The sequence below is a fragment of the Mesocricetus auratus genome, unplaced genomic scaffold, assembly GCF_017639785.1.
Source record: "Mesocricetus auratus isolate SY011 unplaced genomic scaffold, BCM_Maur_2.0 Super-Scaffold_100048, whole genome shotgun sequence".
Lineage (NCBI taxonomy): Eukaryota > Metazoa > Chordata > Mammalia > Rodentia > Cricetidae > Mesocricetus > Mesocricetus auratus.
Window position 1 is genome coordinate 120,001 of NW_024429225.1, and position 23,547 is coordinate 143,547.

At 47.8% G+C, this 23,547-nt stretch overlaps 3 protein-coding genes across 5 annotated transcripts in view; all 3 read left to right on the plus strand.

Annotated features, from left to right (window-relative positions):
• Positions 1-3,534, plus strand: part of Rnase12 (ribonuclease A family member 12 (inactive)) — a 5,995-nt gene extending 2,461 nt beyond the window's left edge. Inside the window, exons 1-2 of one of the 2 annotated variants that reach the window (XM_040735778.1) lie at positions 2,274-2,673; positions 2,912-3,534. In XM_040735778.1, coding sequence (XP_040591712.1) covers positions 2,640-2,673; positions 2,912-3,387 — 510 coding nt within the window. In that variant the 5' untranslated portion in view covers positions 2,274-2,639 and the 3' untranslated portion in view covers positions 3,388-3,534. Of the gene's footprint in view, positions 1-2,273; positions 2,674-2,911 lie in introns of those variants that run through there. The other variant, XM_005087471.4, reaches the window with a different exon arrangement.
• Positions 3,535-10,963: 7,429 nt separating this feature from the next.
• Rnase11 (ribonuclease A family member 11 (inactive)) lies at positions 10,964-14,356 on the plus strand (the record flags this gene model as incomplete). Its single annotated transcript, XM_040735759.1, is given in 4 exon segments — positions 10,964-11,227; positions 12,662-12,665; positions 14,033-14,141; positions 14,143-14,356. Coding segments are annotated over 4 exon segments (591 nt in total), but the record flags the coding sequence as incomplete, so codon positions are not given.
• A 4,889-nt stretch (positions 14,357-19,245) lies between these two features.
• Rnase9 (ribonuclease A family member 9 (inactive)) lies at positions 19,246-23,133 on the plus strand. 2 transcript variants are annotated; one of them, XM_040735791.1, is made up of 2 exons: positions 19,246-19,463; positions 22,250-23,133. In XM_040735791.1, the coding sequence occupies exon 2, from the start codon at positions 22,257-22,259 to the stop codon at positions 22,815-22,817; it is 561 nt and encodes a 186-aa protein (XP_040591725.1). In that variant the 5' UTR covers positions 19,246-19,463; positions 22,250-22,256; the 3' UTR covers positions 22,818-23,133. The 2 variants fall into 2 exon arrangements, with proteins under 2 accessions (XP_040591725.1, XP_005087548.2); XM_005087491.4 differs by lacking the exon at positions 19,246-19,463 and adding an exon at positions 21,117-21,821.
• The last annotated feature ends 414 nt before the right edge of the window (positions 23,134-23,547 follow it).

Here is a 23,547-nt window from a genome sequence, read left to right on the forward strand (position 1 = left end):
AGCAAATGCCTGCCCCTCCCACGGAAGGAACTGTGTGCACAGCCCAAGGTCGTAGCTGCCAGGCCCGGGCTGAGGCCTCCGGTTGAGAGCACCGTCTGCCCGCGGTCCTGGATGTCTGTGGGAGAGGAGGGAGAGTGAGGCAGGGCGCGGGGATTTAACTAGAGCCCAGGAGCTGCGAAGGGAATCAGGGTGGGGCCTGGGAGGAGGCGTCCCTTTGGTCACCTTGCCAGACCCTAAGCTGTTTCACAGGAACGCTCCTCTAAGTCAGACCTCGCTTTGGGTCTGGCACCCATCCCTAACTCCATGCTTCCTCGTCGCTGGTTTCCAGGAAGGGCTGGGAGGCACAGACCCCGACACACACACGCACACACACACGCGCGCGCACACACACACACACCTTCAGTGTACAGTACACGAGATCGGCCAGTGCCTGCATTCAAATGAAGCTCAGTTCCTTGGCGTGTGAAAGCAGAGGAGAGCCTGCTGCCTGTCACCCTGGTTTTTTTCCCCTATCATTCCTGTTCTAGATATAGAAACGGGAACCCCGGGAAGAGGCATGAGTTTCCCATGCTAACACAGGAAGTTGGTGTCATGAAAGGGACAAAATAGGACATCTTTTCTTTTGCCCAGTTGTGTACCCCGTAAACATGCTGTGATCCTAGAGGCGGTGGACCCTGCTGGAGATAAGCACTCGGCTCTCCTCTCCAGATATACTCAGTTTGCAGAGAGGTGACTAGGCAAACCCTCTGCCACGCCGCGTGGCGAGCCATTCCCATTTGCAGGAAACGCCACGTGGCGAGCCATCCCCACTGGCAGGAAACTCACTTCCTAGGGCAGGCTTGAGGAAGACCCTCCAGGCACCCTTGAAAGGAGCTGCGGATGAGCTGTCTTATTCCTGGCTTGCAAGCCCTGTACCCAGGCAGTGGTCTAGGTGTGACTGAGTCGGGCCGGCACAGCAGGCTCTCACCACCAGTGGATGGCTTTCGTTATTTTCCTCTTTCTGTGCTAAGACACCATGGCCAAGGCAACTTCCAGAAGAAAGAGCGTATTGAGAATTTAGAGTTTCAGGAGACCATCATGGCAGGGGCGTGGCAGCAGGCAAGCCGGCCTGGAGCGGGAGCTGAGAGTCACGCGTTGGAGGAGATGACGGAGAGAGAGGCAGAGAGCTAGAGAGGGTGTGGGCTTTTGACACCTCAAATCCCACCCCTAGTGGCACGCCTCCTGATCCTTCCCAAACAGTTCCCCAACTGGGGACCAAGCTTTCCAGTACACGAGGCTATAGGGGCCATTTTCATTCAAATGACCCCACTTACCTTCCTAAAAACATCACAGACTGGAGTACAGCTCAGTAGCACAGCACACACAGTGCTCTAGATCTTTACCCCGCCCCCAACCCCTCCTTTCCCCGCTTACACACACTAAAGTGTTTGCATGTACACGCTAATACTCTCATACACAATCTCACATAGTTCATACATTCACACACATCACACACATTTACAGTCACACAAACACACGCGCACACGTATGCACAATACACATCCACACACACGTGTTTTCACTCATATACACACTCAGCTCCACATACTTATATAGTCATACACGCACACTCACACGATCACACACACATTCTCACACCTGTGCACTCACACACTCAGATACACATGTACGCAAGTGTGTCACTCTAGCTGAAGGCTCAGCATCGGAGCAAGACTAATCAGGTGATGTTTTCCATCCCCGCATCGATTCCCCAGACTTCCTGAGATGGATGACACGGTGTTTCCCACTGCCGCAGTGTCTGGAACCACACTCCTTAAACTAAGCTCTCGTCCACTGATTTCTGTGTGGAAGCGACGGCCGATTTGTGTTTTGTTTGTTTTAACCCCTGATGTCTTTCAAAGATGCAGTAGAAGCCGGGCGTTGGTGGTGCACGCCTTTAATCCCAGCACTCGGGAGGCAGAGACAGGCGGATCACTGTGAGTTCGAGACCAGCCTGGTCTACCGAGTGAGTTCCAGGACAGGCTCCAAAACAATACAGAGAAACCCTGTCTTGAAAAACCAAAAAAAAAAAAAAAAAAAAAAAAAAGATGCAGTAGAGCCCAGTGACTATTGCCACTCTTTTCAGGGCCCAGGACTTCAGGTAGACGAATGCTCAAGCGTGCTCTCTCAAGAGAACTGACCTTACCCAGACCAGCCCGAGACCCCACATGGGAATTAAATGTGCTGAAGCCGCTGTTCGGCACCGGCAGGATGAAACTCTTGTTATCTTATGATTTTATGTCTCTCCCATGACCTACGTGCGACATACATCTCTACTGATGGAGTAAAACTAGCAGCCCTTTCACTGGTTTGTAGTTAGGACTGGTTAAAACTTAAATGGTGGACAACACTGTGGCTCGCATGCAGCAGGATTAAATATTTCCAGAGTCCACGTCTGTTTAATGAGAACCGCTCCAGGACCTGCCTCCCCGGTGTCTCACTTTGAAGACTCTTCCTCCCCGAAGGCACCCAAGCACGCTATTCCCCGGGTCCCTCCCTTTCTGCACTTTCCTCCTCTGCCCTCCGCACTGGCAGGGGCTCCTTACCTGCTCTCCTCTGGGGACTGTGAGGTGCCATCTCGCATGCATGATTAAGAGGGCATGTTACCTATGAAAGCAAGATCGAGAAGGACAGGTGAGGGCCGTAAGCACAGGCTGGAGGAGAATCCAGGCAGGGAAAGAGTCAGAAAGGACAGATTATACTCGACCGTCTTGACGGGCGGCGCGTGGACCCGGGTGGATAAGGGCTTTCTGGGGGCAGCCCCTGCAATGGGGTGTGCATGGCCAGTGCGGTTTTAATTATCAGGAGGGGATAGCGTGTCCTGGAGGACTCTCCTGACCCTCTGCTCCTGTCTGTTTCCTTCCCCCTCTAGGAGTTAAAGCCGGGGATGTGAAGGGTCTCTTGCCCCTGATGGTACTGATGGTGCTGGTTTTCTTGCTGCTCCTCTTCTGGGAGAACGAAGTGAATGAGGATGTCGTGCTGACATCCTTGGAGCACCTGCACGTGGACTACCCTCCGAACACTGGCCCCGTGAGGTACTGCAACTACATGATACAGCAGAGGGTCATCAGGGAACCCGACCACACATGCAAAAAGCTGCATGTCTTCATCCACGAGAGGCCTCAGAAAATCAACAGCGTTTGCACTTCTTCCAAGAAGGCGACTTGCACAAACCTTACTGGCATTTTCTGCTTCCAGAGTGAGACAAGATTCAGACTGACCGTCTGCCAGCTCATTGATGGCACCAGATACCCTGCTTGCAGGTACCAAATCCACCCTAAAGAGGGGTTCGTTTTTGTCACTTGTGATGACTTAGGACCGGTTAACTTTCAGGGATATGTTGAATAAGTCACCAGCAGCACAGAGACCGAGAACTCTGCGTACGGTGTGGTATAATCCTGTGGGGGAGGAGTGGTCTCTCCTTCCACTGTGGCTGAGGGGCAACCACTGAGTCTGTGTCAATAAAAACATCTCTGCTGCATTAAACCACAGACTCCACACGTGTTTTGAGTTTCCGTTTCTTGTCCTTCTTTGAGTCATTTGGTGAGAATCAACCAAACACCAGACAACCAAAACCCAACTATTGATCTACACAAACAACAGTAAGTCAATATTCTGAAAAACTCAAAATCCTTTTTGTGTAAAATATCTTTATCTCAAAGATCTAGTGCCATAGGACAGACAGGACTAGGCAGAGAGTCAGATCATGTTGTTTAAAATTTTTAATTTTGTGCAAGAAAGATTACACGGCATGAATTTTTTTGAATCACGTTTCTATTTATCTTTAAGAATTTCATATTATGGCCGGGCGAGTTCCAGGACAGCCTCCAAAACAATACAGAGAAACCCTGTCTCGGAAAAAAAAAAAAGAATTTCATATTATGTATGTTTATTTAAGACAGGATCTTATTTTGTAACCCTGAAAGGCCTGAAATTCACTCTGTAGACCAGACTGGCCTCAAGCTCACTGAGATCTGCTCACCTCTGCCTCCCCAGGGTTGGGATTAAAGGCGTGCACCACAATGCCTGGCTCATACAATATATTCTGATATTCATTCCCCTCCTCCAACTCTTCCTAGTTTCTCTCCAGTGCTCCTACTCAGCCCCCTAATTGGTTAGCTAATACAAAGTGGTCAGCCTTGAAACTGTATAGAGCACACACGCACACACCCCCCCCCCAGTAATAACAAAGAAAAAAGAGCCTATCAATTTGAGAATGAGGGAACATTGGAGGGGAGGGAGGGGATTTGGGAGGGGCTGGAGGAAAGGGAAGGAGAAAAGTGACGTAATTCTGTTTTAATTAAAAATGAACTAAAAATATCAGCTTCATGTTCTTTCCCTCTCTTAAAAAACAAACAAAAACAAAACCGTGGAGTCCAATTTGGGCGGGACGGCTACTCCCAAGTGTGAGGCCTGCTGTGAGGTGGGGTTGCTGTCCCCACTGTCACTGAAGAAAACTGAGCTTTCCTCTTCCAGCAGATATCACTTAATAGATTGTTGCCTGGGGGTGGGGCTCGTCTCCACTTCCTGTCAAATGAGCTTATTTGTTTTATCTCTGGTGTGTGTGTCACATTCATGCAGTGCCCACAGAGGCGAAAAGGGGCCACTAACCACCCGACGTTGGCGTTACAGTTGCTGTGAGACTCTCTGCAAGTTCTGGGAACTGAACCTTGGTCTCTCCAAGAGGAGAAAATGGTATTAACTCTGAGCCACCTCTCCAGCCCTCAACCTACTTTTTAAAGAAAAAGCTATTGGGGTCACCTCTTAGGGACTTTTCTCCTTTATTATGTGTTTTTTCAGTTCCTCGTTTGAGAATCTCATACGTATATACGTTGTGTTTTGATCAGATCCGCCCAAATCTCTCTCCTCCAACTCCTCTCATACTCCCTACATTTCTACCCACAGCTTCGTGAATTCCCTTCTTCTTCTTTTTTTTAGATTTATTTATTATGTCTGCATATATGCCTGCAGACCGGAAAAGGATATCAGATCTCATTATAGATGGTTGTTAGCCATCATGTGGGTGCTGGGATTTGAACCTGGGTCCTGTGGAAGAACAGCCAGTGCTCTTAACTGCTCAGCCATCTCTCCAGCCCTCCCTTCTTCTTCAACCCAGAGCCTACTGTCTTGGGTACCACAAAGTTTAATCAGGGGCCATCGGTGTCACCCTGAGTTTGGAACTGACCACCCCAGCATGAACCTGTGGGCCCCCAAGGTCGGCAGGGTGAGGTGTGGCCCGTGAGGGCTTCCCCCCCCCTCCATAGTTGACTGTTAGGGGGGCCTGGCTCTGGTGCACCCGGAACCAGAATGCCACGCTGCTGTGAGCCCGTGACAGCCGTAGCCAAGTTGTGCATAGAGGGTGGTGTTTGGAAACCCCTCTTCCTACCCCACAGCTCTTACACTCTTTCTGCCCCTTTTCCATACTGGTGTGTGAACCCTGAGGGTGATATAAATGTCTCCCCTGGGAATGAGCATTCTTTGTTCCCAGCATCTCCTTCAGCCATGAGTATTTGCATCTGCCTTTGTTCACTGCAAGCAGCCAACAAAGCCTCTGTTTAAGGATGAGAGTAGCCTTTGTCTGTGGGTACAAACACAGGTATTTAGAGGGTGCTTTGACGACGTGTCAGTTCAGCTAAGCAGCCAGATTAGGTCCCCCTCCAGGGCCTAACCTTTCCAGTTATGGTTTAGAGTATCAGGCAAGCCGAAAATCCAATTAGGAAGCAGTGTGCTGCCTCCATAACAGTTATGCTACTATTACACCAATAGGCATGTCTTGCATGGTGGGTTGGTACTACAGTTCACATCTGTGTTAACTCATCAGTACCTCTCCCCACAGCACTCTGAATAGCACTGTCCGGCACACAGACAGCCAGCCAGCTGGGGAGAATCTTCCAATCAGTTCCAGTTTAGTTTCTCCGCAGCTTTCATCCCAAGTATGTGCTGTCTACAGCGATAGGGTGGGTAACCAGGAGAAATGAATAACAGGAGCCTATAGTGTGTGTGTGTGTGTGTGTGTGTGTGTGTGTGTGTGTGTGTGTGTGTGTAGGGGTGAATTATGGAGTCTTAAAGACTTCTCTAAAGATAGATTATAATATGGTTTATATTGTGACTGGTCAGATACCATTTCCCACAAAGACTGTGGAGAGACACAGATATCAATAGCCTCCCTGAGCTAATGTTTTTCCTTTTCAAAATTCTGGAGGAAACAGAGAAGGCTTTGGACTAGACTGCCAACTCCTCCCCCTGTTGATTTTTTTTTTTTTTTTTTTGGTTTTTCGAGACAGGGTTTCTCTGTGTAGTTTTGGAGGCTGTCCTGGCACTCTCTCTGTAGACCAGGCTGGCCTCGAACTCACAGAGATCCGCCTGCCTCTGCCTCCCGAGTGCTGGGATTAAAAGCGTGAGCCACCAACGCCCGGCCCCCCTGTTGATTCTTGATGTTGAATTCTAAATGCTGGCACCCCATGTTCAGGTATGGACATGGTAACCTTACAGCCAGAGAGGAAAGGGAGACAAACAGAGTCACCTAATTCTGGAAATTCTATCAGATCTTCATCAGTAGCCTTCCATCATTAGCCTTCTGTTTGCTAGTTTTCCCATTTATAACGCTAGGTAGACTTTGTGGTTGTTTCCAAGTCTATTGGCCTACAATTCTATTTCTTAGGTAGTGCAGAAAGCAGCTTTGCTTGAGGGAAGGCTTGGGGTTGGGAAACAGTAAGAAATACGGGTAATGGACAGGTAGGGGACAGTTGACGGGGGCCATTAATTCCAAGCGATGTGGTTCCAGTCCTGTGAGCCAGAAGCAGGAGTCAGACAAGTGAGTGGGCCGGAGCGGGGTAAACGATTCCCAAACTCTAAGGAGTTTGTTCTGTCCTGATCTTCTCAGCTGAGAGACCTCAGCTGTTGCCTCAGCCATCTGGACTGAACTCAAGGTCACGGCAGAAGAGGGGGTGCTTCTCTGTGGGCTGCTAACTCTGTCTTCTCAAGACATTAAACCATAACCGACCTGGTCGGTTGATGGGGAGCAGGGTGACCATCCCAAGTCAAGCGCACGCCACAGCCTGGAAGTCGGACCCTGTCCCGTGGCTTCTTCCACACAGGGCAGCCCTTCTGCAGACGAACGCTATTTCCTGTTTCTCTGCTGGAGTCCCATCGTCTGTGTGGCCTTGGGGAGTTTTGAATGTCGCCAAGTGAGCAGAGCACTCAGGGTCTGAGCAGAAAGTGGGCAGCAGTGAGAAGTGAGGGCAGCATCACTAACTCAGGCCTCACGAGGGTGGCATCACTAATTCAGGCCGAGGGCCGCATCACCAACTCAGGCCGAGTGGTCCTTGCTGCTGTTTTCTTCCCCATCCAGGCTTTATTGTCCTTCTTTTTCTCCTCATTACATTTTCTTCCCTCCCTCTAGTTTCTCTGTGCTACTTAAAAAGAAAACTTGAAGACAGATGAATTCCTTTAAGATACAAGGGTAGCGTCTATCTGTAGGAACCCGTCTCATAATATCTTCATTTAATGCAGATCAAAGCCCGCTTCAAATGAATTACGAAATCTTTACATTGTAAGCGCCTGTGCTTGCTTACTGGGCCCAGGTCACCTGATGTGGCCGCAAGGAATGAAGTCAGGTCAGGCTGGGGGGACCACAGCACAACCCAGGCTGTGACAATTGTATGGAGAGCAATCCAACCTTTCACGCCTTTACCAGAAACAGGGTATAAGGGCAATGTCCGGGATCAACACCGTTGCAGTGAAGTTTGCAAGTCATGCAGGGTGCACAAGGTTGATGTCCAAGACCAACTGTCCTGCCAAGCGTCCATGCTTCCGGGACATCTAAGGGGACGTCCGGAGAAACACTACTCGGCCTGAATGGCTTCACTGCTTGGGGGCTTCATCGGTCTCCCGGGAACTGGGAGGCACATTGTGCCCAGGAGCCACGACTCTAACCTGAAAGTCCCATGACACAGGCCAACTCCACCATCCCCACACTGGCATTTTCCTTTGTGTGTACACACACATTTTAAGTGAATGTCTAAGAATCTGAAATCTAGCATAGGCAGCTGTGACCTCTGCTCATGTCAAGTACGGGGTCTCCTGTCCCTTCTATTTTCCTACCATCACCTCACTAAGAAAGAAAGGCCAACAGCAAAGGATTTAGAGGTTCCAGGGAAAAAAATGCTACTGACAAATTCTTCCTGCACCCAAAATCTATCAAGGAACATGTAGACTAAATTCTCAGTAATCTGTCCGTGGTCCTGAGTTACAGTAGATGCCTGCCATTTCGGCATTCTGGGGGCTGGGGCAGGAGGATCAATTATGCTTTTTTGTTTTCTTTTGGTTTTTTGAGACAGGCTTTCTCTGTATTGTTTTGGAGGCTGTCCTGGAACTCGCTCTGTAGACCAGGCTGGTCTCAAACTCACAGAGATCCACCTGCCTCTGCCTCCCGAGTGCTGGGATTAAAGGCCAACGAGTAGCTTAGACTGGCTTGGGCTTTTAGCAAGTTCCAGGCCATCCTGTTTTAAATAGTAAGACCTTGTCTCGTTTCTCGTTTTCTTTTTTTTCTTCTTCTTCTTCTTCTTTTTTTTTTTTTTTTTTTTTTTTTGGGTTTTTCAAGGCAGGGTTTCTCTGTGGCTTTGGAGGCTGTCCTGGAACTCGCTCTGTAGACCAGGCTGGCCTCGAACTCACAGAGATCCGCCTGCCTCTGCCTCTTGAGTGGGATTAAAGGCGTGCGCCACCACTGCCCAGATGAGACCCTGTGTTTAAAGACAAGCAAGGGCCTGGATTGTGACCCAGGGGTTAAGAGCATGTACTGACTGCTCTTTCAGAGGAACAGAGTTCAGTTCCCAACACCCACGTCAGACTGCTTACAATCCTGTGACTCCAGCTCTAGGGAATCCAGTGCTCTCTTCTGGCCTCCGGGACACCTGCACTCACATGCCCACAATTATGCACAGACAGAGAATTAAAAACAATAAAAATAAGCTGGGCGTTGGTGGCGCACGCTTTTAATCCCAGCACTCCAGAGGCTCTAGGGAATCCAGTGCTCTCTTCTGGCCTCCGGGACACCTGCACTCACATGCCCACAATTATGCACAGACAGAGAATTAAAAACAGTAGAAATAAATATTTTTAAAAGTGAGTTACAAAAGATTCGCAGAAATGGGAAATGGATTTGAGCTGGGCGGTGGCAGCACATGCCTTTAATCCCAGCACTTGGAAGGCAGAGGCAAGAGAATCTCTGTGAGTTTGAGACCAGCCTGGTTTACAAAGCTAGTTCCAGGACAGCCTCCAAAGCCACAGAGAAACCCTGTCTTGAAAATAACAAAACAAAACAAGGGATGGAGAGGTGGTTCAGCGGTTAAGAGCGCTGACTGCTCTTCTAGAGGTCCTGAGTTCAGTTCCCAGCAACCACATGGTGGCTCACAACCATCTGCAATGAGATCTGGTGCCCTCTTCTGGCCTGCAGGCATACCTGCAGGCAGAACACTATATACACAATAAATAAATCTTTAAAAGCAAAAAGGGAAACAGACAAATAACATAAGAGATGGTGAAGAAACATGGTTAAGAGGAACTTAAAGGGGAAAGAAGGAAAATAAAAACCATTCTAGCACGAGAGAAAGAGCTGTCGACATAAACAATCATCCTCTGGGGACTCTCACTAAGAAATGTGTAACACTGACACCACCACAGGCTTTTCACACTGACTAGCTGTGCTGTGCCTTCGACAAATGCTGCTGAGGAAGCAGTGTTTGTGCAGGCCCGAGTGTGAAGCTGTGTCCCCTGGCAGTGATCAGAAAACTTAGGGTCAGGGAGTTGTTAGCCTCAGACCGGCATTTGTCACGTGTGTCACCTAACTAGAGATGAAAGGTCAGACACATTGAGACACGAGCAAAGGTGTGCTGGGGGCTTTCAGAAAAGAAAACCATAGGACACTCTGGGTTTGAGGAAACCGTGAGGAAGAGTTTGCAGAAGGGGAAGCAGAGTCCTTCCTGGTCCCTGATTCCGACGGCCGCGTGCACACTCTGCCCGGCTCCCCCCGAGTGTCCCTGGCTCCTTGCTTCCTCAGGAAACCCACACACACGTCTCTCTACCCCTTTCCTGCCCCTCCTTCCCTCGGATAGACCCAATAGCTGAGACTCTGCGGGTAGACACAGTTTCACTCCCAGCCTGACAAGAAGCAGCTGAAAGATCAGCTTGTCAAAGGAGCTGGTAGAGATTTCCTGACTGGGAATGGGTGGGAAAAAAGCCAGGAGATGGGGAAAGGCTCTGTGTGTGCGTGCCGCATTTGCTTACAAGGCTATCAGGTGCCAGACCATGTGGGCAGTGAGAGACAGTAATAGTGGGAGATGACTTGGACCCACACGGAGATTCTAAGCCCCTCCTAAAATCAGACAAAAGGAAAATACTTGAGTCCAGCACTGTAGTTTAGGTCATGCTTTGGTTTTGGTTTTTTGTTTTTGTTTTTGTTTTTTTGAGGCAGGGTTGCTCCGTGTTGTCTTGGAACTCACTCCGGAGATCAGGGTGGCCTCGAACTCACAGACATCTGCCTGCTTCTGTCCCTAGGATTAAAGGCATGCGCCACCAACGCCCGGCGTAGGTCATGTTTTGTTTTGTTTTTCTTCAGCTGCGCAAACTTATATAAAATGAGATAGAGTAAACTGGTCGTAACCGGAGATGTTAGCACCAATTCTCAGGGTCTTCAGCAGACTCTCATGTTACTATGTCATATTTCATTTATATCTAAGTCTGATATTGAAGGGGTCATTACTGAGAACACTGCCACAATGAAAAGGGAACCGACTGTCTCTTCTGTTCTTCTCTTCATTTTTCCTGCAGACAAGATTACGGTGTGCACGAGATGGCGGCCTTTGTGCTGCTGCTTGGCCTCGGGTCGGAAGGCGCAGCAAGGAGAACCAAAGAAAAGCCGTGACGGCAAGAGCTGCAACCTGCTGCAAACCAGGCTGTTGAGCAACCAATGAACTCAACCCTGTCAGATGAAGATACCAGCCTCGGCGCACTCACTCCAGAATGTGGCGATGGCTGCCTCACCCCCAACATCCAGAAGGTTTTATTTTGTCACCCCCAAGGGAAACCCTTTGATGTTAAGAGAAGCTTTTTCCTTGCTAGCCGCTTTGGTTTATCCCCCGCCAGTCGCCTGGGCTCTGCCGCGCCAGCCTGTTTCGAGAGCCGCATGAGTCCCAAATAAACACACAGGAGGCTATATTCATTATGAAGCTGTTGGCCTTGCTTGTCTCTTACTGGCTAGCTCTGCTTTAAGTAATTACCCCATAATTGTTAATCTAAGTATGTCTCTTACCGGAGAATAGTTCTGGGCTCCTACCCCCATGGCGGTTACATGTTGACTCTCTTGTGTTTCTCCTACCCAGAATCCTCCTGGATTCCTAGCCCCACCTATCTAGATTCCTATTGGCCAGACAGTGCTTTATTAGCATAAGACTTCCCCAACATCTCCTCTTTTCTGTTTAAACAAAAAGAAAGGTCTTAACTTTAACATAGTCAAATTGTATATGACAGAACAGTTATCAAATAAGAACATAGTTACAATATTTTAGCAAGATTTAAAGAAAATATCATCCATCCCATCCTTGTAAGTCCAAAGTCCTATATGTAGCTTATCTTTTATCATAACTAAGGAAAACTATAATTATAACTATCTGTCTTCAACTCCATCAAAGACCACAGAAGGATAATATATAAACACTAGGATTGACAGAGATATCTTGCTACCTGGACAGTCACCCAAAGTTCCTCTGTAACGTTGGGGCATCCATCTTCAGCCCATAGGCCACAATGTGTCTGGAACACTTCTCAGCAAAGCAGGAAATTTCAAACTGTCCATCTGCGTTGGCAGTCTGTCAGTCATTTTTCTTTGTCCTGCAGAAAGTCTCGTAGACTCTTCATCAAGCAGGAACCCTGTAAGACTGAGTTCAGTAGTCACTTTCCTGTGGGTCCTGCATGTCCAGATGACACAACAACAGTCAAACAATCTAGGCAAGAGCAGTTTCTTTCCCAAATGGCTAATCTTGCCATGTTGAAAGCAAACTTTATAACGAGTTTCTTCGATGCCCATCTTCCTCTCAGACGTAATTGGTGCTGTCAGGAGCAGACATTTCTCATTGTCAAGACACACCCTAAACCATTTTAAATGCCATGTTCTGAAGGTCTTTGAGAGGTTTGAAGACTGTCCATCTCAAATATATTTCTGTATATCTAGAAAACCTAACTTACCTAACTATAAGTTCTGACTATTATAAGTAATCTATAATCTGCATTCAATTATGCATTACGTTGTAAAAGATCAGTATAAGCACAATACTTCATCAAGAGGAGAAATATAAGCATCACAAAATTGACCTTGAATTTGTATCAATAAATTAAAAACAATACCCATACCATAATTCCCCTTTTTACCCTTAAAAAGAGATTGGCTGTGATCATTAACCAATTATAAACAACCCATTTAAATGAAAACAAAGATTTATAAACAAGATGGGAATTGGGACGTCGCTCATTCCAAACTGCTTCCTGCTGGAAGGGGGCGCTGTTTATACCATGGGGATCATGACAAAACCCAGAAGCCTGTATAAGTCCTTATTTTTATGGTCTGTAGAGCTGTATCATCTTCGCTGTCTCAGTTGTTGAAACACCTGGTCCACTGCTTCCGGGGGTCTTGGTTCGTGAAACCACAGAAGCCTGGAAGGAATTCTCAGCTTTTCATTTTCTGTAGAAACATAAATAAAAACTCCTTTTCCGAGTAACATATCCTTACACTTAAATTTTGAAGTCAAGGCATTTTTAAAAGATAGAAGTTGGATTAATTCAGCAGCATTTATAATCAAGTGTACTTTAGCAGCAGTTCCTTCCTGAGCAAGCAAAAAACTGAAAAACACAATAGCATACAGTATCCAGACTCTCTGTGTATTTTCCATCTTTACGTGGCTTATTTATTTATTTATTATTACTTTATTTCTTTCACTTTTATTTATTTTTCTTTGAGACAGGATTTCTCTTTGGAAATCTGCCTGCCTCTGCCTCTGCCTCTGCCTCTGGAGTAAATCTTATCGGCGTGCGCCACCGCAACGCCGGCTTTTGTATTTATATACCACTTTGCCGTTTCATTTTCTCTCTCAATCTCACATATATTTTTAAACACACTGTAAACCTTTAGAGGTTTTCTTCGTTTAAGTCTGACTTTACTGTAAATCTTTATGTTTTTCTGGCCACGTGTCTTATCTGTAAAACCGCGACTGTTTTAAACTGCCTCTTTTTTTTTTTTTTCCAAGATGGCGGGCGTAAGCATGATTCCATCTTACCTCCTCAGTCCATGCTGACCTCCAGCAAAGCTGCCACTTCCAGCTGTACATACACACTTTTCAATCGTTAGCAGAGTCTCTTAAAACAATCTTGCTTTTTTTTTTTTTTTTTTTTTTTTTTTATGCCGAGTCAGGAAGACTCCCGTAAGCGAGCCACGTGAATCTCGGCTTGTCGTTAGCAAAACAGAGCACACCTGAGAAAAATGCTGCTACCAAAATCTGTGCTTCTCTCTGTTCTTCTGTTTTTAAAATTCCTTTAAAGCTTTTGTTATTTTGCGTGGAAATTCATGATCCCACTCCTGATCACCATTATGTTAAGAGAAGCTTTTTCCTTGCTAGCCGCTTTGGTTTATCCCCCGCCAGTCGCCTGGGCTCTGCCGCGCCAGCCTGTTTCGAGAGCCGCATGAGTCCCAAATAAACACACAGGAGGCTATATTCATTATGAAGCTGTTGGCCTTGCTTGTCTCTTACTGGCTAGCTCTGCTTTAAGTAATTACCCCATAATTGTTAATCTAAGTATGTCTCTTACCGGAGAATAGTTCTGGGCTCCTACCCCCATGGCGGTTACATGTTGACTCTCTTGTGTTTCTCCTACCCAGAATCCTCCTGGATTCCTAGCCCCACCTATCTAGATTCCTATTGGCCAGACAGTGCTTTATTAGCATAAGACTTCCCCAACACTTTGAGTCATGACCAAAACTGTCTACATGGGCCGAGAGTCTCGAGGAAAGTTGTAGACATGAATGAGTCGTGCCGGCTGGTCAGTAACTTTATACACCGATGGGATGCATGGCGTTCCCGAGGCCACCAGCTGGGAATGTGGAGAAACACCGAGCCTAGGCTGCTTCGAGAGCCCAGGGCTGGAGCATACCATGTGCAAGGTCACGGCAGGCCAGCAGTGCCCGAGGTGCCAGGAGCGCAGCGTCACCTCGCTGAAGAGAGCGCTGACAGTGCTGACAAGCCATTCTCTGATGAGCTGGTTAGTTAGTTAGTGGCACTAAACTGTAAATCACAGGATCGAGGATAAAGAAGGCAAGGTCACGACCCTTGTTGCTTTTATCCTTCTGCTGCCCGTGTCTGTATCCTAGTATGTGGTAAACACTGTTGGTACTAAACTGGATAAATGGGGAAAAAAATAGCCCAGTACAGCATAAATCAATTAAAGGTTGTAACTGATCCTAGAATACAGGTTCATATTCTCCCTCTCTCTCCCACAAACAGAATTCCTTCCTGGTTTCGCTATAAAGCTGCCCCAAGGCTGAGTCTACCTGAGTGGACAGAGGCAAGGGGAGAAACTCCGCGCCAGAAGGTGAATGAGGGTGAGACACGCGCCCGGTGCTGCTCTCCAAAGACGCGTGAGGCCACCTGAGTGCAGCTGCCGCCGACCAGCCTGTCCTCCAGAGTCTCAGTGCCACAGGCCAGCACTGCACAGTCTGCGGTCCCCCACCGGAATTCCCATCTTGGGGCTGCTGGGTAGAGAAACGAACCAAAGCTCTGCTCACAGCCCAGCAAAGTCTCGCTGCTCGGGAGCTGTGCCTGCGGACTGGCAAACTACGGGGAATACAGAAGGCAGCAGCGGGAATGTGATGTTTATGCCAAGTTTCAGGCAGGGTCGTCTCCAGTCTTGATGCTTTCTCTGCCAGCTTTAAGTCCTCAGAGTTATCAGGGCATGGAGCACGGACGGTTATCATTGCTCCTGCTTGCCATCGTCCCTTTAACCTGAGCCGACTCTTTCTTTTTATGTTTAATTTTAAATAAATGCGTGTAAACGAATGCCACGTTGTTATGTTTTTCTTCCAGTACGTGGCTCACTATGTCTTGATATCCCCAATGTTTTTTACATCGATTTTTTACCTCTCAGTCTATTGAAACTACAAGATGCTGGCAGTCTACCAGTATAGATCACTAGAACAGCATTTGGCATTTGGGGACTTGTTAGCTGGATTCTCCTTGTTAGCATGGTGGCTGCTTAATAAACCCTGCTCACATTCACTGTCAGGGTGGCTGGCACATGTACAATCAGAGCTCAATCTGTATTCTGCGGTACGAGGGGGGTGATTTAGGGGAACGCCTGGGTCCTGAACGATAAACAAGGGTGCAGGTGGAGGGTGTAGTCAGTGAGTCCGTCCTAGGGTCACGCTCATGTGGCAGGTCTGATCCTGCATTTGTTTGCCGAAAAGGAGAGCGGGGTCTCCCGCAGAATGACAGCCCAAATAGTCTCTTCTTGGCTCATGTTCAGTTCATATGTTAGCAACCTCTTTTCCGCACCATTTGTATAGTGGAGGGGGCCAGCCAGCCCCAGGAATAACTTGTTTTTGTTCTGTTTTGTTTTATGATGTGCAAGAAGAAGCCAGCCCTTTCTCTGTACATATTGCTTCTTTCCAGGGAAGAAAATCAGAGACCCAGGACAGCAGCTCTTCCTCAGGCTGGGAGCATCTTCCAGAGAGGTGTAACGGAGAACACACTGTCCACACCTCTGAAGCAAGCGGGAACTCTGGCTTCTAGCCGGTTCCTGGGATCTCCCAGAATCTGTCACCTCATCCTCATCCGAGGTCTGGGAGACATGGGAGTGCCACATAAGAACAGTGTTTCTGACCCCATCCCCTCTTGAGTGCGTACGTGTCACAAGATTCCTTGCGTGGACTTTCAAATATTAGGTTCTCATCACATCCCGTTTCTGTTCAGCAAACCCACAAGGGCGCTCCTTCGGTTTCACTTTGTGGCTTTGTATATAAGTTGATCAGGCTGGTTTCCAAAGCCCCAGAGTTCCCCTTTGCCTCCCGAGTCTCCCATGCCTGCCTGCCTGCCTGCCTGCCTGCCTGTGTCTTCATTGCCCTCGCCTCCCTCCTACAGAAAGAGGGCTTGCCTCCCAGGCCCTTCTTTTTCTATCAGTCCCACCTGATGAGAAGCAGCCCAAGTGTCCCTGGTACTTGTTAGGGAAGTAAGTGAAAAGTAAACTTGTAGCTGAAAGGAAAGGTGAGAGGCAGATCCCACTATGCAGCAACCATGGAGGTACCCAGATGCCAGAGAAGGGGTCCAACGTCCTTGTCTGTGCAGTGTGGCTGTATGATAAGATCTGGCCCTCTGCACTCCTGCGGATCTCTGTGGGGGAGTTTCAGGCCACCGCAGCCAGCCCTCCTCACCGTCAGCGGGACGCCCACTTTCTCTCTCAGGCTCTCTGAACAGAAGTGGTGTGGTCTGGGCCCGAGTCCAGGTTTCATCACGAGGTACGGAACACCGGGTCGCTACTTCTCCCCAGTAACTGCACCCTCAACTGGACTATGCCTTTCCTTAGGTATTTATATAGTGGCAGTCACAACGGCCCAGGAATGAGCTGAAGTCAGAGGAGACCGTGCCCCTAACAGCTGTGCTATGCAGCTGTTCTGCCAACCTGCTGTTGACAGGTTGTTAAAGGACAGGAGAAAAGGTATTTTAAAAGCTGGAGCCGGGCGTTGGTGGCGCACGCTTTTAATCCCAGCACTCGGGAGGCAGAGGCAGGCGGATCTCTGTGAGTTCGAGGCCAGCCTGGTCTACAGAGCGAGTTCCAGGACAGCGTCCAAAGCTACAAAGAAACCCTGTCTCGAAAACCCAAAAAAAAAAAAAAAAAAAAAAAGGGGCTGGAGATTTTGTCCCATGAGTCTGGCCTTCACATAACAAACCTCCTAATTGTAGGGACTGTTTGTTGTTAAGCAGGAGCGAGCTGCAGTTCGAGGAAGAACCCTGAGTTCCAGAGGCAAAGGGCAGGACTGAGCACCTGGTCCTTCTGCACAGGACCCGAAGTTTCACTCCCTCCCACTCAACTAGACAGATCAAAAGGCTGCCTTCTTAATTCCAGTTTCAGTGAAGAGGGAAAGGTTGCTGCTTATGCGCCTTTGAGGCGAAATAATCTGGTGTCACGGAGCGTGCCCACCTCCTCACCCGTCTCCCAGGGCAGCCAGTCAGTCTTTTAATCCCGAAAGCCCCTTGACAACGAACGTATCTGAAAGTGAACACAGGGCACTGCGACCACCACTCATTTCTTTTTTTCTTTTTTTTTGGTTTTTCGAGACAGGGTTTCTCTGTAGTTTTGGAGGCTGTCCTGGAACTCACTCTGTAGACCAGTCTGGCCTCAAACTCACAGAGATCCGCCTGCCTCTGCCTCCCGAGTGCTGGGATTAAAGGCGTGCGCCACCAACGCCTGGCTGACCACCACTCATTTCTAAGACAACGAATGGGGGGTTCAAAGAGGCTGACGTCTGAAGTGCACCCTCACTTCTCGCTGAGGGAGGGCTGGGACAAGACGACTTGGACATCTTTCACCCTTGGTGCTTGTGAAGCTGGCTAAGGTTCCCAGAGTCGCGACAATGACAGTCACAAGGTGTTTCACGGCAACGGCAGTTGTAACAACAAAACAGAGGTCCTAGGCACCTCAGAAAGATCTACCGTCTCTTTTTACTCTCAGAACAGTCCATACAGAGTAGATGCTGCTACCTACAGACTGCAGGCAGCGTTCAAAGTCTTGTGTATAACTGTCCCCTGCAGGAGCAAACAAGGACAGTTTGATTTCCTAGGTCACATTTCTAGCCCATCGTCTGTATTTGGCAGAAGAAAACCACACTTGTCCATAACTGTAAGGAAAGGTAATTCTGATTGCTCCTGAATAAAATATACCTTGCCATTTGTCTTGATGATGAAATGGTGCTGTCATCATTATTATTCTTATACAATTAGATTGCTACACTATACTAAGTAAACAATTGAAAACAATTTTCCATAAATAATTATTAAGTGTTTACCATATATTTTTAACCTAGAAAGTGGTCTATCAGTTTCACGAGAAAGATAAACACGCCTACAGAAGAGTGATCAAAAGGCATTATCTGAAAATTAGCTAAGGAAGAAATAATCATTAAACACTTGAAAACATTTTTTTCTCACTAAATGGAAAAATGATGTGCTGTCATTTAAAATATTTAAGCAAAAGTCTCTCTCCCTCTCTCCCTCTCTGTGTGTGTGTTTTTCTGTGTGTGTGTGTTTCTCTGTGTGTGTGTGTGTCTGTGTGTGTGTCTCTGTGTGTGTGTCTGTGTGTGTGTGTCTGTGTGTGTGTGTCTGTGTGTGTGTGTCTCTGTGTGTGTATGTGTGTGTGTCTCTGTGTGTGTGTCTCTGTGTGTGTGTGTGTCTCTGTGTGTGTGTGTCTGTGTGTGTGTCTCTCTCTGTGTGTGTGTTTCTCTGTGTGTGTGTGTCTGTGTGTGTGTGTCTCTGTGTGTGTGTCTGTGTGTGTGTCTCTGTGTGTGTGTATGTGTGTGTGTGTCTCTGTGTGTGTGTGTCTGTGTGTGTGTCTCTGTGTGTGTGTGTTTCTCTGTGTGTGTGTGTCTGTGTGTGTGTTTCTCTGTGTGTGTGTGTCTGTGTGTGTGTTTCTCTGTGTGTGTGTGTGTGTTTCTGTGTGGTCTACTTGAGTGTGGGCCCCCCACAGCAGCAGTAGACGCTCTGGGGCTGCAGTTACAGATGGCTGTGAGACTTGGTACGGGCATGCTGGGAACGGAACTCTGGTCCTCCGCAAGAGCAGCGTTGCTACCAAGCATGCAGTCAGGGTATCCGTTTTGTGGGGCAGCATCTGCAGGTGGTTTATGTAACGACACTTGCCAGAGACCCTGCCTGACTCTTTTTCTTAGGTATATAGAGTTTTTTTCCCCTCACACAAATGCACTTCTTCTGCCCATGGTGCCCGCTGCTCTGCTGTTCAGTAAGGACAGCTCTTTCGTTAGCAATTGAAGTACAGCTGAGGTTTGAGTCACTGTGGTTTTGTTTCTACTTCTCCCAGGAAGTGCTCCTGACTGGCCAGTCAGGAGTCCCCACCTCTCTGATGTTCTCAAGTGGCAGAGGCAAGACCAATCGGAAGAACCGTCTTCCTTGCTGGAGGAAGGTGGGTGAGGGCCGCACCATGGGAACACTCTGGCTCTGCAACAGGGTACAAAAGTGACAGCGTCTGGCCCTGCCATCCCACAGAGCACCTACACAGGACGAATCTGGTCTACACAGAGGCCGGGCGGACGTGGTGACAAGAGTCTGGGGAAGAGTTCTTAGCTTCCTCCTGCTGTACCCTGCGGACATCCCTCTTCTGTGAGTCCATACAGCCCCTCTAGTGTTTAAGATGTGTGGAGGATTTCTCTCCCTGTTGCCTAGACACTTCCAGCCCTGTGCTGTACAAGTACAAAATTCTTTGCTATATGTCTCTAAAATGCCATAGCTTAGTGTGTGTATGAAGACTGGAAAACAGCCTATCCAAAGAAAACACAGCTCTATGGATATAAGATACCGTCTCAATAATATCTGCTCACTTTGAATGTATTAGGCTCTGTTTAATCTTTCCCACACTAGTAGACTTTCAAATTTCAAGTTTTCTGCTTATGTAAATGCTGTTTCCCATACATGTTGCTGTATCCTCTTTGTTAAATCATCCATTTAGAAGCTTAGTCATCAAAAGACTTTCCACAAGAGCCTTATGACCTTTAACTCTTTTGCCTGCCACCTTTTTTCCCCTCAAAAGTATTGTAATAATTTCTTCCTGATCAAAAACTTACGACTGCAGCCGAAAGTTGGTGGCGCACACCTTTAATCCCAGCACTCGGGAGGCAGAGGCAGGCGGATCTCTGTGAGTTTGAGACCAGCCTGGTCTACAGAGCAAGTTCCAGGACAACCTCCAAAACAATACAGAGAAACCCTGTCTCGAAAAAAACAAAAACAAAAACCCAAACTTATGATTGCTATTCACATTCTCACCGTGTAATATATGTCACATTATAATGTATATATTTGTTTATCTTGTAAGCCATTCTCCTGGTGAGTTCTCAGTAGGTAAAATGCAAGCCCTAGAGTCTTAGACTCCATTGGCCACGTGTGCGTCGACTTTGCTTACCTCTGGCTCCCAGTGCTGTAGGGGTTCCGTGTTCTCACAGCAGAGTTGTGAACTGAACTCTCTGGCTGTCACAACGTGATCCTGAGGGAATCTTGAAAAATTACGGAGAGATGCGTTGTGAACGTGTTTCCGTGGAACGAATGACCACTCAGCATCACCAGTCTGGGATGCTTGTCTTTTCTTTCTTCCCTCTGTACTTCTGGGCTCGGCTTCTGACCTCTCCATTTCCCAGAATCCAAGCCTGCAGTAGCCATAACCATCTTCCCGTCTCCCTTCTAGATGGACCGTTTGGGAGTGACAAGATGCCAGCTAGCAATAGTGCACAAAGTAAACAGTGTTGCTATCATTCGGTTGCTTCAATGTTACTAACATGTAAGAAGTCCTTGGTGTAGCTTACGACCCAGTGCTCTTACACTTCCCTGCTAGCTTCGTAAGATTTAAACTAGCTTCGGCAATGTGCTTCTGAGCTGCTCAGGTTCGCTCTTCCTTCCTAACTCCGAATGATTTCTTCTCACCGAAGGTCAGTATCTCTGGCATCAAGTTCTAAGTCCAGGAAGCCAAGCATCCATTCTCTAAAGAATAGACACCACAGGGTATAACCAGGAAAGGATGCCACAGGCAGAGCCAGGCTCTGAAGCCTGCTCCAAGGACAGATAAGAGCATTGCTTTCTACCGAGACAAAGACCTTGGAGAATTCATGAGAAACAGTCAGATCTGGGATAGGGATACACAAGACAAATGGGCCCAGAAGTTCTCTCCAAAAGATGATTCTCTGCACTAAAGCATAGACTACGCCGTGTAGTAGTCTATGCTTTAGACTACTAAAGAAGAAGAGTGGACAGATGCTTTCAAAACTCAACACAATTAGCCAGACAGTTTTATGATGTACATCACTAACATGGATGCAATGTTTCCTTTTGAAATTATCTTCTATTCTGAGTCACTGGCTTAGCGTTGAATTGGTAAGCAAAGACATTTGCTGGTAACCTCGCAAAGACTCTGACACGGAAAGAGCAGGCAGGAGGCTGGGCTGGGAGGGTGATTAAGACATAGAGGAAACCGAGTGGTTTGACAGCTGTGGAGTCTACTGATGAGACCAGCAGAATTATAGATAGTGCTGTGAATGGGAGTGAGTTTAGGGAAGTGAAAACCCAGTCAAAACGGGAACCGTCATTTACCTTCAGGGTGGGCGGAAGTATCAGTGAAAGCGACAGAAGGTAAATGACGCACTTTGATGGGAGAGTGAGTTGGCGTGGTAGAGGCTTAAAAGGAACAGCGGTTAGAGACACCGACGTGGAGGCAGAGTCGGCAGAGGAACCAGCTGAGGGCATGTCTGCCGTGCCTCTGTGGGCCCATCGGGGCCTCTTCCTTGAGGACATCTGTGTCCAGATGTGAGCAAGACCAGAACGAAAGCCCTAAGATGGAGGAGAGTGTTCCTTGTCGGAGCAAGAGCAACAAGGGGAAGAGGGTTCATTGCTGGGCACATCATTAATTCTGGAAATGAGTAAAATGTGTTTGCTCTAGATGAAAGTGCTGCCCGGAACCATTTCTTCTCTCTCTCGGTGGGTGTGTTCTCCTTCTCCTCAGCCCTTCCCCCATCTCCCATTGTTTTCCCGTACCCCACCTCCCCCACCTCCCCCACTCTTTCCCTCTGTCTCTCCCCCTCTCTCTCTCCCTCCCTCTCTCTCTCTCACACACACTCTCTCTCTCTCTCTCTCTCTCTCTCTCTCTCTCTCTCTCTCTCTCTCTCTCTCTCTCTCTCTCTCACACACACACACACACCCTCCCTTATCTACTATCCTCAATTCTAACGTAGTTATTTTAGAGTAAATATTAGGGGGGATCTTCAAATAAATTCTGAAATCTCGAGACTAACAATTTTCCACTGGGCTACATACTCAGAGTGAGAGGTGGTGTAAGTGTTCCCTGTGTGCAAATGCAACGTTTCATCACAATAGAAAGTCTCTCTTCCACTGCTTTGGCTCTACAGGGAAAGAATGAAGTCTCTGGTCACCAACTACCCATGGCCTTTGCCACTGCTGCTGCTGCTCCTGCTGCTGCCGCCAAGGCTTCAAGGGGACTATTGGGATCACTATGAATATGAAGTAGACCCAGAAACCCGTGACTACATAAGAGAACTTCACTCTACAGGGCCTACCCAGCCACCTACCAAAGAAAGACTCAGAGAAAAGATCATCGCTGAACCCCAGCGACCTTTCTATGGTGATGATTACTGTGACAGCGAAATCAAGTCTAAAAACATCCACCACAGGCTTCTCTGTTACCCAGAGCACTACTTTGTAAAGGTGGACTACCAGGTCCTAAAGGATGCCTGCCACGGCAGACGGGTGAGATGTAAGAACGGGCCTGGGGTTTGCAGGAGAAGCACGGACGTAATAAGTGGAGTGCGGTGTACCTTGCTCAGTGGCAAGAGGATGCCATACTGCTTATATGAAAGCAGCTTCACGAGAGGGTATGCAGTTGTCACTTGTCAGTGGGACAATGACTCCAATGACTTTATTCCTAACAATGTACTTGATATGCTGGTACCCAACTAGCAGGAAAGTATCACACACCAGAAAGTGTGTCTCTTCCGCCTCTCGCCCCCGACATTCTAGTTTTCTCCAGGCAGTTATATCTGGGAGTAGCTCGCCCTCTAGATACTGACACTGTTAATCAGAAGTGAGAACGACACTTTCAGCCCATTCGCTCTGATCATCTGCTTCCCTCCTTCCCTGTCCCCAGAGCATTGAATGGCAACAAGAGCTCTGCTCACAAGACTCTATCAGATGTTGATGGAGATTTTCTGGTCCAGCTGTCTCTCGTGGCCCTTGAAACCCAAATAAACACACAGATGCTATATTAATTATAAAACTGTTGGCTGGTGGCTTGGCCTTCTTATTGGATAGCTCTATCTTAATTATTAAACCATTTCTATTAATCTATGTATTTCCACGTGGTCTTGGCTTACCGGAGAATGCCTTGCACATCCTCTATTCCCAGGTTCTACGTGCTTACGTTTCCCAGAATTCTCCTCCTCTCCTAGTCCTGCCTATCTCCCTGCCTCTACTGGTCACAGTGTTTTATTCCTCAACCAATGAGAGAAACATATACACAGAAGGACAACCCCCATCAAGCAGGTGTTTTCCTAAAGGTCACAGAATGTGCATAACAATAAATGTCTGTAGCAAACAGATGGTCAGCGGTCGGTCAGCGTGAAGAGAAGCAGGGGGCAGGGTGTGGGAGCTCAGGCTTGCATTTTCAGTGCTTTGGAGGCTAAGGCAGAAG